The 9,888-nt window shown below is 39.4% G+C and overlaps 1 protein-coding gene across 1 annotated transcript; it reads left to right on the top strand.

Annotated features, from left to right (window-relative positions):
- Positions 1-477: 477 nt before the first annotated feature.
- LOC130884726 (olfactory receptor 4L1-like) lies at positions 478-1,416 on the top strand. Its single transcript, XM_057785855.1, has one exon. The coding sequence runs from the start codon at positions 478-480 to the stop codon at positions 1,414-1,416; it is 939 nt and encodes a 312-aa protein (XP_057641838.1).
- Positions 1,417-9,888: the final 8,472 nt, after the last annotated feature.

Genomic DNA, 9,888 nt, shown 5'->3' with positions numbered 1-9,888 from the left:
GTTGATCTCTTCAGAAATGCAGATCAGTGTATTTCCTGTTTTGACTCTACATCCTTTTATATTTAAATAACCTATCTATGTGGAATCCAATGACATGGAGACCCTGATATATTAGAGACAAAATAAACAGTTATTATCATCATCTAATCTTTATTTTTATTTCTACGTGAACAAAAGAATGGGAAAAATGAGGATCTACTAAAATATATCATATGATAAGATAAAATGATAGAACTTTCACCCATTCAAATGATTTCTATTTTGTATAAGAATATTGTGTTAAAGGTGTGTGATGCTTAAAATCATTTCAAGTTATATTTGGTAATATTGATATGTTAAACATTGAATATTTTCAGATCATCAACCAATATTGTACTGATAACAAAAATATATCCTTACAAACAATAACTATGGCTTGCTTTTGTTTTCCACCTCATTGTATCAAAAGAACTCCCAGAAGCTTTCTGAACTGGATTAATGGATTATGAAAATGGATCGTCTGTGACAGAATTTATTTTAGTAGGATTTTATGGAGATTGGCACCTTCAGATTTTCTTCTTTGTGACATTTTCTTTGATCTATGGTGCAACTGTGGTGGGAAACAGTCTCATTATAGCCATAGTGGCAGCTAATTCTACCCTTCGTTCTCCCATGTACTTTCTTCTTGCAAACCTTTCCTTACTGGACATGGGCTTTTCCACTGTTACAACACCCAAGATGATCAGAGACTTGCTTGCAGAACACAAGAGCATCTCTCTATGGGGATGCATGGCCCAGATGTTCTTCATGCACCTCTTTGGGGGTGCTGAAATGACACTTTTGATAGTCATGGCCTTTGATAGATATGTGGCCATATGCAAACCCTTGCACTACAGGACAATTATGAGTCACAGGTTGCTGCATGCATCTGTATTACTTTCCTGGACAATTGGTTTCATACACACCATGAGTCAGATGGTATTGATAGTGAATTTGCCTTTCTGTGGCCACAATATTGTAAATAACATATTTTGTGATCTCCCGCTGGTAATCAAGCTTGCTTGTATTGAAACAAACACTCTGGAGTTATTTGTCATTGCTGACAGTGGGCTGCTGTCTTTTATCTGTTTCATCCTCTTGCTCCTTTCTTACATTGTCATTCTGGTCACTGTAAAGCGCAAATCACCTGGCAGACTTTCCAAGGCTCTGTCCACATTGTCTGCCCACATAATGGTGGTCACTCTATTCTTTGGACCCTGTATCTTCATTTATGCCTGGCCATTTGGTAGTTTTGCAAGAAGTAAAATGCTTGCTCTGTTATATACTGCTATTACTCCCTTACTGAATCCTATTATTTACACACTGAGGAATCAGGAAATGAAGAAAGCTATGAGAAAATTATGGTTCAAACAAGTTAACTTTGTGGAGAACTTATAGACTGAGCAGTACATAATTACCATAGTCTTTGAATAGCATGGCTAGATAAAGACTATGGATAATGTATTGTTTCTCTTTTTATGTTTGCAACATATACCAATAAAGGGAAATTTATAGAAATGTATTACTGTTTCATTAGTAGTGATGATTTAATGTCATTTTTCATCATTTTTAATTTGAATATTTACAATAATAAACATTTACTTTTGGTTGATCCATCAAACAAATAAAAACTTTTTTAAATCAGGGTATATAATACAAATTATGGCATATAAAACCTGGCACTAAATATGTCACCACTCCTTTATTTATGAATACACGTAAAACTGAAAGACAGTTCTAATGGTAGCACAGTGTCAGGCCTAGCAGTATGTTCCATTGGTCCTACAAACTTTGCATGACAATTGCCAGACCCTGGTGAGACTCAGTAACTTCTTCAAAAACAGAACTGTCTAGAGTACCAAAATTCCAAGTCTAGTTTCGGACAAATTACCATGGAGTTTTGTTTTTCCATGGGTTTAATGACTGCACATGAATCTACTGATATTTTAACTGCTGTGTTGGTCCTGTGACCCTAGATCAGCAACCCACTAGTAAAGCTGCAGCCCTGTGGGATTTCTTGTTTGTCAGCAGAGGCTCTGTTGCTGCCAAAGACATAGATTTTTAACTAAATCTCTATCATTTCATTTATCAATAAAGACTAGAGAGTCAGATGTTAGAGTGAAAACCTGCTACCTCAGAGAGGCCAAGAAGCAACCAGCTGCTCTTCCTTTTAGGTCAGAGATGCAGCAAGAGAGTACCTCTCCAGTCATGCCAAAAAACAATGCCAAACTCCATTTCCTTCCTACTTTTTCCTGTGCATCTTTCTATTCATCTTTGTGGTTCCTCTGTATTCTCAATAGCTAATTTCTGCCATGTAGTTGCTGGCTCCACCTCTTGATATAAAGTTGATTTTTTTTAACTGTCTCAGGTTTTATAATGTGATCAAATATCCTACTACATGGAAGAACAAGAAGAGGGCTTGTGTCCTTCCCTACATTCCCAAGAAAAGTTTGACGACCTGCTCCACTAATTCACAAACCATCCTGACTGAGGATGAACTCTGAGCAATTTTCAAATACAATTTCACAAAGAAATGACCCAGTATAACTCAAGAAGATAAATCAGGCCTCTGAATAAGTTCTTCTGTCTTTTCCTGCAGGCTAAGACCCTATGGTACCTACCAGAACAATATGTTCTGTGTGGTCATCTCAATCTGTTTCTTACTCAGGCCAAATGCAATTGAATGACTCTATACAGACACTACACTTCAAACACTGCAACAGGAAGGATATCTCCCTTTGTTGGTCGATTGTCTGTGATCTCACTGAAGTTCTCTACTATTAGAAAAACTCAATAGAAATATGAAGAAAGGTAGATCTATAGTTCAAAATTTTCCCTGGATCCAGATTTTTTTCACTGCCAGGGTCTGTCATTCTGGCTGAGTGGGACCAGGATTTTTCTCCGTTTGATTGTACATTCAGTAGGACCCTTTCTTGCCCTTCTTGTGGCTCTGTGGAAATGGGCAAGTACCCTGACTTAAACAGTAATGTTACCTACAATCTTGTTCCTTTTGGAATTGGAAAGCAGAGATGCAGAATGACCAATGGGAGCATAAGGAGTCTGTTGCATGGAAACAGGCTCTGAACTTTAAATGTCTATTCCTCTACCATTTTGTGTCCTGATAGTTACTGAAGGATTAAGGCCTTTTTAGTGCCCTGGTAGATTTTACAGATGGAAACAACCACTCCACTCTTTTTATATGAAAGCATAGTAGCCTTCTCTGCATTCTCTAGGATGAGAAATTCTTCTCCCAACCCCAAGACTGACTATCTAAGTGCAGAATCATCTGATGCTTAACAGAACAATGGGAGAAAGGAAAGATGGAAAAGAGAGGTGTCTAATCCTCAAGCGAGGCAAATATCTGGGAGCCTCACACCAGAAAACAGTTGTGTTTGGAGGAAGGATTCTCCTGAATTAATGGGTTCTGGGATCAACTATTGCAATATCCTATGTGCCAAGATAATATGGCCACATTATTGTGGCCTTTTAGAATACAACACAGCTCCTTCACAAATCCTTTGACTTTAGAGTAGAACAATGGGAAAATGGATCTACATAATTATAAAGTGACCAGATAATGCCCTCAAATGTAAATTATAAATAAAACAAGAAGAGCATATCCAATTTATCTTTAAATTGGAGCAACGGTCTGAGCTCTTAAGGTCCAAATGAGGAGCAGAAGGAGGGAGAACATGAGCAAGGAAATCAGGACCACGAGGCGTGCACCCACCCACTGTGACAGTGGAACTGATCTATTGGGAGCTCTTCAAGGCCAGCGGGACTGGGACTGAATAAGCATGGGTTGAAACTGGACTCTCTGAACATGGCGGACAATGAAGGCTGATGAGAAGCCAAGGACAATGGCACTAGGTTTCGATCCTAATACATGAACTGGCTTTGTGGGAGCTTAGCCTGTTTGGATGCTCACCTTCCTGGGCCTGGATGGAAGTGGGAGGACCTTGGTCTTCCTGTAGGGCAGGGAATTTGGTCTGCTCTTCAGTATCGAGAGGGAGGGGGAATGGACTGGGGGGAGGAGAAGAGGAGTGGGGATGGGGGGGGAGTGGGGGGAGGGGGCAATGTGTGGGAGGAGGGGAGGGCAATGGGAAACGGGGAGCAGTTGGAAATTTTAATTAAAAAAGAATAAAAAAAATGGAAAAAAAAATAAAATAAAATAAATTCTTAAAAAAAAAAGAAATAAAAAATGGTCCACAATGAAAAAAAAAAAAAAAAAAGAAAATAGAGTGGTTCCAGGTAATGTGGGTAAACAAATCACAGATTATCTTTAGAAACAGAAACTTAATGCAGAAGGGCTGGACTTATCAGCCCATGCTGAGCATTTGCCCTGGCCAGTCACATCCCCTTTTTAATTTCTGGATTCTATACAGTCTAAAGCTTTGAGGTCTTATGTATGCTCAAGCCAAACACAATGTCTCAGTGATTTATATTGGATAATTAAAGCTATTGACGAGTCCCTGTTTCTGTGCTGAGGAGATCCATCCAGAGGGGTGAGTGTATGCCCCCCCAAGCAGATCGTCCAGAAGAAAGTAGAGGGCCCCTCCAGCTCCTGCTTCAGGGCTTCTTTGTTCCACATGACCCTGCCTCCCCAAACCGGCTCTATTGTCTGCAAGGTCCTTGGCCCAGGAACACATCTTGTACCTGTACTGAGGAGATTCAGCCAGAGGGCATTCCATTCCGTCTGCGGGGTCCGCAGATCCACCAGCATGACCAGATCCAGTGCCTAGGAGCCCTAAAAGAGGCCAGACCAAGAAAATTGCCCAAGTACACAGTCAGTCACAGCAAAGATTGGACCAAGACACCAAGACTCTCCTGGCTGCATTTGAAGAGATGGACAGGCGCCAATGGAAAAATTACCCCAAAACCTGAAATGCAACATGACAACACCAGAATCCAGGGATTATGCAACAAGAAGACTTGAACACCCTATTCAAGAAAAAGTACAATAAATCGAATTTAAACGTAACATTATGAAAATAATAGAGGACCTTAAACAGGATGTGAAAAACTGTTTAAAAGAAATGGAGAAGTCAAAAAAGGTAGAAGAAATAAATAAATCTCTCAAAGATACCGAAGGAAACCAAGAAAAAGTAATCAAAACAGGTAATGGAAACAGTTCAAGACTTGAAAAATGAAATGGAGGTAATAAAAAAATACAAACCGAGGGAAGGCTGGATAAGGAAAATCAGGGTAAATTAACAGGAACTACAGAGACAAGTCTAACAAGCAGAATACAAGAGATAGAAGAAAGAATCTCAGATGCTGAAAATATTATAGAGGAAATAAATTCATTAATTAAAGAACACAACAAATCCAACAAATTCTTAACACAAAACATCCAGGAAGCTTCTGCCCCCTTCCCTCTTTGGGCACATAACACCACCCAGCTCAGCCTGTCTGGGCGCTAGGGACGAATCCTCATGGCAAACAGGCGGGCGGCAGTTCCTTTGTATCACTGGCCTGCCTGCACCAAGCAAGGTAGGCGCCTTGTTTATGAACTACCCAACCAACAAGGAGATCTGATCTCAGCACCAGGAGAGCCATCATTGGGGTGAGTTTGTGACCCGCAGCAGCAGCCCTGGACAGGGAACTCAGAAGTTCCTCATTCCCCCCTATCCTTCCTGGGCTCCCTGCAGGGACTCTACTCCCCGCATACTGCCTCTCTCTTCCTATCCCACCCAGCTTGCATCCAGAACCCTTCTTCCTTCTGCCCCCTTCCCTGTTTGGTCACATAACACCACCCGGCTCACCCTGTCTGGACGCTGGAGGCGAATCCTCAGGGCAAACAGGCTGGCGGCAGTTCCTTTGTTTCACTGGCCTGTCTGCACCAAGCAAGGTAGGTGCTATGTTTACAAACTACCCAACCAGCACGGACATCTGATCTCGGCACCAGGAGAGCCTTCATTGGGCACGGAGAGCTAATCTCGGCACCAGGAGAGCCATCATTGGGCATGGAGATCTGATATTGGCACCAGGAGAGACATCACTCGAGCACCAGGAGAAGCATCACTGGGGAGTACCATCACTGGGAAGATACAGCAGTAGGCAAGGAGACCTGATCCTGTAAAAGAAGATCCATAGGAAAGCATTCGGAGGAAGAGATGGGCAGGTGCCAATGCAAGAATTCACCCAACAATCTGAAAAATAATATGAAACCACCAGAACCCAGCGACCTCACAACAGGAGGACATGAACGCCTTAATCATGAAGAAGTAGAAAAAATTGACTTTATGAAAGTGATTGATGCCCTTAAACAGCATGTAAAAAATGCCTTATAGAAATGGATGAGAAGTATAACAGAAAGTTTGAAGAATTGAGCAAATCAGTGAATGATACCCTAGGAAACCAAGGAAAAACAATCAAAAAGATAATGGAAACAGTTCAAGACTTGAAAACTGAAATGGAGGCAAAGAAGAAAACACAAACAGAAGGCCGGCTGGATGGGGAAAATCTAGACAAACGAATAGAGACTACAGAAACAAGAATAACCAACAGAATACAAGAGATAGAAGAAAGAATCTCAGATTCTGAAGATACCATAGAGAAAATAAACACGCTGATCAAAGAAAACAGCAAGGCCAACAAACTCTCATCACAAAACATTCAGGAAATATGGGACACAATAAAAAGACCAAACCTAAGAATAATAGGAGTAGAAGAAGGAGAAGAAGCGCAGCTCAATGGTCCAGAAAATATATTTAATAAAATTATAGAAGAAAACTTTCCCAACCTAAAGAAAGATATACCTACGAAGGTTCAAGAAGCATACAGCACACCAAATAGGCTGGATCAAAAAAAAACCCTCACCATATAATAATCAAAACACAAAGCATACAGAATAAAGAAAGAATATTAAGAGCTGCAAAGGAAAAAGGCCAAGTCACTTATAAAGGTAAACCTATCAGACTTACACCTGACTTCTCTATGAAAACCATGAAAGCCAGAAGGTCCTGGATAGATATACTGCAGAAATTAAGAGACCGTGGATGCAAGCCCAGACTACTAGACCCAGCCAAGCTTTCATTCACTATAAATGGAGAAAACAAAATTTTCCAGGATAAAAACAAATTTAAACAATACATAGCCACAAATCCAGCCTTACAGAAAGTAAGAGAAGGAAAATCACAAACCAAGGAGTCCAACAATGATCACAATAACTAAGACATCTAGAGACCCTTCACTAGCACAACTCAAAGAAGGGAAACACACAAAATCTACTACTAAAAAAGTGACTGGACTTAACAATCACTGGTCATTAATATCACTTAGTGTCAATGGGCTCAACTCACCTATAAAAAGGCACAGACTAAAGGATTGGATACGAAAACAGGATCCAACATTCTGCTGTTTACAAGAAACACACCTCAACCACAAAGACAGGCACCTACTCAGAGTAAAGTGTTGGGATAAGGCTTATCAAGTAAATGGACCTAAGAAACAAGCAGGTGTGGCCATACTAATTTCTAACAAAGTTGACTTCAAACTTAAAACAATCAGAAGAGATGTAGAGGGACATTTTATACTCATAACAGGAACAATTCATCAGGATGAAGTCTCAATCCTGAATATCTATGGCCCTAATATAAAGCACCCACGTACGTAAAAGAAATATTGCTTAAAACTCAAGGCAGCCATCAAACCGCACACAATAATAGTAGGAGACTTCAACACTTCTCTCTCACAAATGGACAGGTCAATTAGACAGAAACTTAACAGAGAAATAAGAGAATTAATGGACGTAGTGAATCAAATGGACTTAGCAGACATCTATAGAATATTCCACCCAAATAGGAAAGAATATACCTTCTTCTCTGCAGCTCATGGAACCTTCTCGAAAATTGACCACATATTCGGTAACAAAGCAAACATTCACAGTTACAAAAAAATATTAGTAACCATCTGTATCATATCAGATCACCATGGATTAAAGCTAGAATTCAACAACAATGCTACCCCCAGAAACCCTACAAACTCATGAAAACTAAACAGTCAACTACTCAACCATACCTGGAATAAGAAAGAAATAAAGAAAGAAAATGAAGTCTTCCTTGAATTCAATGAAAATAAAGAAACAACATACTCAAACCTATGGGACACTATGAAAGCAGTCCTGAGAGGAAAGTTCATAGCACTAAGTGCCCACTTAAAGAAAACAGAGAAAGCACACATTGGAGACTTAACAGCCCACCTGAAAGCTCTAGAAAAAAAAAGAAGCAGACTCACCTAAGAGAAGTAGAAGACTGGAAATAATCAAACTGAGGGCTGAAATCAACAAAATAGAAACACAGAAAACAATTAAAAGAATCAATGAAACAAAAGCTGGTTCCTGGAGAAAATCAACAAGATTGATAAACCCCTATCCAAACTAATCAAAAGGCAGAGAGAGAATTTGCAAATTAATAAAATCATAAATGAAAAGGGAGACATAACGACAGACACAGAGGAAATTCAGAGAATCATTAGATCTTACTACAAAAGCCTGTATGCCAAAAAACTGGAAAATGTAAAAGAAATGGACACTTTTTTAGATGAATACCATATACCAAAGTTAAACCAGGACCAGGTGAACAGCCTAAACAGACCTCTTAGTCGCGAAGAATTAGAAGCTGTTATGAAAAACCTCCCTTCCAAAAAAAGTCCAGGACCAGATGGTTTCAATGCAGAATTCTACCAGAACTTCCAAGAAGACCTAATACCTATAGTCCTTAATGTATTTCACAATATAGAAACAGAAGAGTCATTGCCAAATTCCTTTTATGAAACTACAGTAACTCTGATACCAAAACCACACAAAGACTCAACCAAGAAAGAGAATTACAGGCCTATCTCACTTATGAACATCGACGAAAAAATCCTCAACAAAATACTGGCAAACCGAATCCAAGAACACATTAGAAAAATTATCCATTATGATCAAGTAGGCTTCATCCCAGAGATGCAGGGCTGGTTTAACATACGCAAATCTATCAATGTAATCCATCATATAAATAAACTGAAAGAAAAAAACCATATGATCGTTTCATTAGATGCTGAAAAAGCATTTGACAAAATTCAACATCCCTTTATGATAAAAGTCTTGGAGATATTAGGGATACAAGTGTCATACCAAAATACAATAAAAGCTGTTTACAGCAAGCCGACAGCTAACATCAAATTAAACAGAGAGAAACTAAAACCATCCCACTAAAATCAGGAACAAGATAAGTCTGTCCACTCTCTCCAGACCTCTTACATATAGTGCTTGAAGTTCTAGCAATAGCAATAAGACAAAGTAAGGGGATCAAGGGGATTCGAATTGGAAAGGAAGAAGTTAAACTTGCGTTATTTGCAGATGATATGATAGTGTACATAAGTGACCCCAAAAACTCCAGCAAAGAACTCCTACAGCTGATAAACACCTTTAGTAATATAGGAGGATACAAGATCAACTCCAAAAACTCAGTTGCCCTCCTATACACAAAGTATATGGAAGCAGAGAGAGAAATCAGAGAAGCATCACCTTTCATAATAGCCACAAACAGCATAAAATATCTTGGGGTAACTCTAACCACGGAAGTGAAAGATCTATTTGACAAAAACCTTAAGGCGTTGAAGAAAGAAATTGAAGAGGATACCAGAAAATGGAAGGATCTCCCTTGCTCATGGATTGGGAGGATCAACATAGTAAAAGTGGCAATTCTACCAAAGGCAGTTTATAAATTCAATGCAATCCCCATCAAGGTCCCATCAAAATTCTTCACAGAAGTTGAGAGGACAATAATCAACTTTATATGGAAAAACAAAAAACCCAGGATAGCCAAAACAATCTTATACAATAAAGGAACTTCTGGAGGCATTACCATCCCTGACTTCAAA

This window comes from Chionomys nivalis, chromosome 12 (genome assembly GCF_950005125.1).
Source record: "Chionomys nivalis chromosome 12, mChiNiv1.1, whole genome shotgun sequence".
In the NCBI taxonomy this organism is placed as follows: Eukaryota; Metazoa; Chordata; class Mammalia; order Rodentia; family Cricetidae; genus Chionomys; species Chionomys nivalis.
The sequence above is the reverse complement of the archived record's forward strand: the minus strand, read 5'-3'. Positions and strand labels throughout refer to the sequence as shown.

What these genes read in the sequence shown, in the direction of transcription:
- LOC130884726 (XM_057785855.1), top strand. Translation starts at nt 478, where the DNA reads ATGGATTATGAAAATGGATCGTCTGTGACAGAATTTATTTTAGTAGGA.